Source organism: Pistacia vera, unplaced genomic scaffold (assembly GCF_008641045.1).
Source record: "Pistacia vera cultivar Batoury unplaced genomic scaffold, PisVer_v2 Contig40, whole genome shotgun sequence".
NCBI classification, from domain to species: Eukaryota; Viridiplantae; Streptophyta; class Magnoliopsida; order Sapindales; family Anacardiaceae; genus Pistacia; species Pistacia vera.
In genome coordinates, this window is record NW_022196224.1 from 327,498 (window position 1) to 334,039 (window position 6,542).

The following is a 6,542-nucleotide window of genomic DNA, read 5'->3' on the forward strand; positions in this document are numbered from 1 at the left end:
CTCCTCAGTGAATCCTATTAGAGCCTATAGAAACTCGAACTTAGGAACTTTCTTTTTACTATTTTACCATCAAATCACCTAGTGGTGGGTAACTGACACAAACTTATCGGAAACATATTTTAGGTTTTCTAGGTGTGAAGTTAGGGACAGAGAAATTTTTCTAACTCAAGCTAATTTTTTTTTAGTCTAATATATAATAATTTTTATGATTAAACCTTAAAGCATTTAAAAAAAATTAATCAATGTGATCTAAGCCTCTCTGTGAATATTCTCTCTCTTTTTTTAAAATAAAAAATGAAAAATTTCAATTAATAATTGAATATAATGAGTCTATGCAAATATTAGTGCTAGCCATAACTTTAAAAAATTCATTTAAACCTATTAATCTTGACTAAACAATTAAGAAAGTTGAACATGACAGGTTATGGAATCTTTTTGAAAAACCTATTTGATTATGAATCTAAAGGCTTTAAATAAAATAAAAAAATATTATATGATACTAAAAAATTAAAAAAAAAATATTATTTTGACACATAATTCTTGTCAATAATTGGATTAATGGGTGTTGATCATCAAGGATAACTAACACAAGTTTGAGGATAATATTTTCGCAAATTAAATCAAATACAAACAAACCTATTTAGGTCATTAGAAAGAAAAAAAAAATGGGATGGCATCAGCAATTAAATAAATAATTCTAAAAAAGGAAATGACCAAACAGGCCAGACGATTATTTGAAATTACAAAAATAACAACTCATGATTAGGACAGCTAAAGGCATTGTTTGGATACAAGGAATACAATGCGCAGCCGGAATAAATGATTATATTAATTAATTAAAGGATTAGGGAGAAGAACATGTGGGTTTAAATTTAATACGGATTAGATTTGTTAAAGTTTTGTATCTATTTGATTTAATTAATTAATCAATATTATCCCTATAATTTTACTTTTATTTTTTTCAAACTTCTTATGATCTTAAATTAAGTAACATTAAAATATGGCAGGCCGGTTTCAAATTTTATTAATTTTCAAAATTTTCATTTACTACTATTAATTTAAATGTTTAGATAATATTATTTTTATTAAATAATCAATTGCACCAAACATGTGACACACTGTTTAATTTATCTACTTCATTTTATCAATTTACTTCATTCCAGTGCTACATTAATCAGTCCAGCATCTGTACATGTAACCAATGCGCTTAAATCACTGTTTAAAGGCGACTGCTGTAATTTAAACAACCAACACAAACATAAGACGCAAATATTTTTGTGCATATTAACCCTATATTCTGTTGAAATTTAATTTAAACTGTTAAGTTAGGGGACAAAGTTGTAGCGGTAGGTTTGTAACTGAAAATAGAATTTAAATTTCTGAAAAGCAAAGAAATATGAAAAATTGAAAAAATTTAAAATAAATTAATATGAGTTGAAAATTAATCTGAAAAATTAATAATAATGTGAAATAATTTTGATTGAAATGAAAAGTCGAAGTTTATTAATATATGAAAGAATTAAATAAAAAATTATGAAAAAGTGAAATAAAAAATTTAAAAATTGAAAGAAAATTCGAAAAATTTGAAAAGAAAAGAAAAATCAAAGACAATGTGAAAAAAATAATTTTAATAATCTAATAATTTTTTTTATATTTTTTAGCAACAAATCTGAGGAAATTGTGTTTTTGTACAAAAGCTCCAAGATTTTTAATATGTCAAGATAAAAAATGTAATACCACATATATCATTATTCCACAAAAGGAAAATAATTAGGTAATTCATATGGATAATACTACAACTTCCAACCCAATCTCATAAATTTTCTCTCACAATTCTAACGTGGTAATTCGCAATCGGTCAACTTACAAATGGGTTCCGCTTGATCGCTAGGGTCTCGTTTACCAAATTATGAGTGTCACGTAGAGATTATGAGAGAGTTGTGAGATTGGTTGTGAGCCAATCTTATACAATTCGTAGTTTTGTTTGCTCAAATTCAATAACTCCATAGCTTGTGGGTCTACATTGTAGTTTTGACAGTTTTTGGGATATAAGATTTTTTTTTTTTTTTTTTTTTTTTTATGAGTTTTAGAGGGTGTAAATGTATTAATCCTGGTATTTTGCTCTTTCACCTTTACTATTAACCGAAGAAATTTGAGGTATGACGGTAGGGAGTCGACAATAATTGCCAGTATAACATGTGTGTATTAGGATCAGGGCAAACTTTAGGCGGTGTTTAAATAGTAATCTTTATTTATAACTAAAAGACAGCTCCAAGATAACCCTGATCACATTTTCATCCCGAAGTTTATTCAGGAAATTTGGATAATTTAGATTTGGTTAAGAAAGGATTTCCAGAAGCCAAAAATTTCGTAAAAGAAGCGCACAAGCCCACAGAAAATAGAGAGAGAAGAAATCTTCCATAATTTTTGCAAAATTCCAAACTGCTACCATCCTTCTCATTTTTAATAATCATCCACAAATCAAGACACCAAATTTTACGCAAAACCACAAGACCTAGTCCATATAAAATCTCTACCGCAAGACTGAAGACCCTTTTCTCCACTTCAATTTTTTTTTCCTTCTCTCTCAAACTTTCTTTGTTTTCTTATTACTCACTTCTAACACCTCAATAATAATTATAGAATCGTAGAACAAAATATATTTCAAAAAGAAAAGTGATTCACATTATGGCCGGAAAAAAATAATTAAAAAATTGTTCATTTAACCCACTGCACATGTTTCAAAGATGCACATTTATATCTGCAAAATTTAATTAACTTTCAGTAGACATTTAACCAACTTCATCCATTTACAAGATCCTAAAAGTACATAAATAGTGAAGAGATCATCTTGAAGGGACAACCCTGATCTATAAACTTGTCAACGATTAAAATCAGACAGCCAAAACCATAGAGATTTTCTCATCTTCATACGATTGCTTCAGAAACTCGGTAGCCACCAGCCTTCTTTTTGTGATCTGACATTCCATGAAAAAATTTCGTTTGTTTGATTATAGATTCAAAGAAATAAAAGCACATGTATTCTACAATATATGACACCCAGTTGGGTATCTAAATGGTAACTAAAACATGTGCTACATGGTTGAATCTTAAAATTGTCCAATCACGTTTTAAATCTTTTTAAATATGTTATATTCATGTGTCCAAGCATAGTTAATTTTCTCTGTTTCCCTGAAAGGAACTATAGCAAAGCAAGCAACAGCCAAAGGACGGATTATTCCGCCAATTTAAGTAGCAAAAGGGAGTTTTCTTAATGAAATACACATGGTCATCAATCACTTTACCGGTCTTCTGAGGAGGAAAGATGTTGATAGCCCAGTTCTGGTGAGGCATCAGCCAGGCTTTTGCATACTCAACAGTCAGCCTCCCCTGTTCCCACCATCTATTACTATATTTTTGAGGGCAAAAATTTCTTTGCAAGTATAACGTACCATCTGCAACATAGTTCTTAAAAAATAACATAAACTGGAAGCCTGCTCTAGATGGGAGCAAGTTGAAAAATAGGACACCCATTTGGTTGACAACCCTAGTTAAAAATAATAAAATCCTGATTAACTGTAAAAAAAGGTGAAGAGATCCAAGAACTTGGTGAGGTTGTTTACTACGTGCAAAATCAACAACATATATAAGAGTAATTAAATGCAATCCATCGAACATATTCTAGCAGGCAATCAGGTGGTAGGAAAAAGCAAATGATAAGGTTCAAAGGAATTCTTGCACAGTAAAATCTATGAGCTTGTGTTTCTGCATCTCGTCATAATGGTAGTTTGTGATGAGAAAGCTGAAGTCATAACCCTGCAAAATGACCATTAATCAACAAATAGGCAAGTGCCACCAAGAAAGCATTTTAAATCAAAGCAAAAGACTATAATTCATTTGTACATCAAAGCTAAGATATGCTGTATAGATTTTATGAAAAAAAATATTAAACCAAAGCTAAGATAACCAATATTATAACCAACAGCACTTCATGATTTACAAATCCAAAAAAAAAAAAAAAAAAAAAAAAAGAATTCAACAGGATGAGCAAAACATATTTTGCCTATAAGAAGGATGGAGCAAAATATATTTTGCCCATATCTAAGGTCCAGATTGTGGTTCTTACAGGATTCAGTAGAAATTCAGGGCTGGTCCTGCAACATGCACAAAAAGATTTCAGTCAACTGATAAAATATACTACAATCCACAGTTCCTTGATGGTTTGTCATTTCATTTGGGTAGGCTTTGGTTTTCCGTGGTTTGGCCACTTGATCCCTTCGCTCGCTGCCCTTAAAGATAATATTGGGCTTAAAGACGTATCTAAAGGCGGCGATCGAGGTGCTAGTAGAGACTCTCCATGATCGAACTGTGTAGCTTGTGCTTGTGTGCTTTCAGACGAAGGGTGACGTTTTTATTAATAAAGAAATATGCGTTTGAGCAATATGGTTTTCTCCTGTAAGCCCAGTTTAGTTCTTTAAATTTGGTGTACAAATTTAAATTTGTTAAAAATGTAGTAGAAAAAGATTCCTACAATCATTTATTTTAAACAAACCTCGATGATATGAGAAAAATTTTTTAATTGAAAAAATAGAATGAGACTTAGATAGGGGGGATGTAACGAGCTTACCCTCCAAATGAGGCTAGATGAAAATGAAAAAAAAAAAAAAAAAAAGCAATGCATGAATTACAGTAAAGAGAAGGAAAAATACAAAAGCATTGAGAGAAACTACAAAATGACAAACCCCAAAGATCATTCATTGGATTTTCTTGGTTCTTTTGTCGAGGTAAGACCTACTCGAAAATGTCAATTAAAGACCTAATTAGCAGTTAGATCTACAATTATATTATCTTCATTATAAATATGAGTACAACGAAATATCATGTAATGAAAGAAGGTGAGACTATGTATAACTGTCAAGAGAGAGGAGGTTCCATCTACAAAATCACATATTCATAGCGTAGAATAATAAGAATATTGTCCCCAGAAGTAGTAGTGTCCAAAAGAATTTTTTTAATATGAAAGATTAAAGAAAAATGAGTTCATCTAATAGGAAATAATGGTGTTTAAAAATTACCTAAAAAGCAAGTATAGAAACATAAAAAAAGAGAGTGGTCATTTAAGTCTGGAATCAATTTACCTCATGAGAAGAGCTTCAAGACACTTCTTGGGTCTCCAAATGCCAATTAAGCCTATCCACAATGTAAAAAAAAAAAAAAAAATACTGACAATATGAACCTTACCTGTCATTTACATGAACTCCGATCAACAATTAAGAACGAGAATTTAATTAAATTAAAAAGTCAGTTGTACACAAGTGTTTTGCCTGCAAATTAACAAGAAATTATCTCTGTTGGTTAGCATATGATGTGCAAGACGTGTATATATACGGATAACTCATCTAATAAAGCTTAACTTAAAAAATACGCAATGGGCAGTTAGAATCAAAACAGCATTAATTAGTACAGAAAAGAACAGATTCACAATTCATTTTCTGAAAATTACTATCAAACGCAAACTAAGGTACATATTTAATATGTGAAAAGCAGCAAATATATGACCTAGCATTTGCTATTACTTGCATATGTTATACAACGGAAACATAAATTCTAACGCTAGCTATTGAATATAATAATAACAAGTAGTAAAGTATAAATAAATAGCTAAAATTAAATGCAAAAATAAAGAATACCAGGAATTAACGAGGTTCGGTACGTCCTCGGACGCTGTAAAAGAAAACTCAACTATCTCCAAAACATTACAAACTTTTGGGCAATACAACAAATACTCAAAAGAAAGGGGAGATACAATAAAACTTGCAAACTAAAGGGTCCTTAAAGAAAGAACCCTAAGCAAAAGAAGTATAATAGAATTACAACTTGGTATACAAATAACAATGATTTAAGTCCTCATATATAGACCCCAAAAGTTTCCCACTTTTCATTCCTAAGCAATGTGGGACAAACTAACTTAATTCGTCACTAATTGGATTTAATGGGTGTATGATCATCAAGGATAACTAACACAGTTTGAGGATAATATTTTCGCAAATTAAATCAAAATACAAACAAACCTATTTTAGTCATTAAAAGAAAAAAAAAAAAAATTGGATGGCATCAGCAATTAAATAAATAATTCTAAAAAAGGAAATGACCAAACAGGCCAGACGATTATTTGAAATTACAAAAATAACCTATGATTAGACAGCTAAAGGCATTGTTTGGATTACAAGGAATACAATCGTCAGCCGGAATAAATGATTAATTAATTAATTAATTAAAGGATTAGGGAGAAGAACATGTGGGTTTAAATTTACACGGATTAGATTTGTTAAAAGTTTTGTATCTATTTGATTTAATTAATTAATCAATATTATCCCTATAATTTACTTTTATTTTTTTCAAATCTCTTATGATCTTAAATTAAGTAACATTAAAATATGGCAGGCCGGTTCAAATTTTATTAATTTTCAAAATTTTCATTTACTACTATTAATTTAAATGTTTAAGATAATTATATTTTTTATTAATAATCAATTGCACCA

The 6,542-nt window shown here is 29.8% G+C and overlaps 1 protein-coding gene across 1 annotated transcript; it reads right to left on the reverse strand.

The window, feature by feature from the left end:
- Nucleotides 1-3,669: 3,669 nt before the first annotated feature.
- Nucleotides 3,670-5,319, reverse strand: LOC116141756 (actin-related protein 2/3 complex subunit 4-like). Its single transcript, XM_031427241.1, has 3 exons — nt 5,139-5,319; nt 4,127-4,154; nt 3,670-3,816 (listed from the first exon to the last, which is right to left on the reverse strand). Exons 1-3 carry the CDS (start codon nt 5,246-5,248, stop codon nt 3,724-3,726), a joined length of 231 nt encoding a protein of 76 aa, XP_031283101.1. The 5' UTR covers nt 5,249-5,319; the 3' UTR covers nt 3,670-3,723.
- Between the last annotated feature and the right edge of the window lie 1,223 nt (nt 5,320-6,542).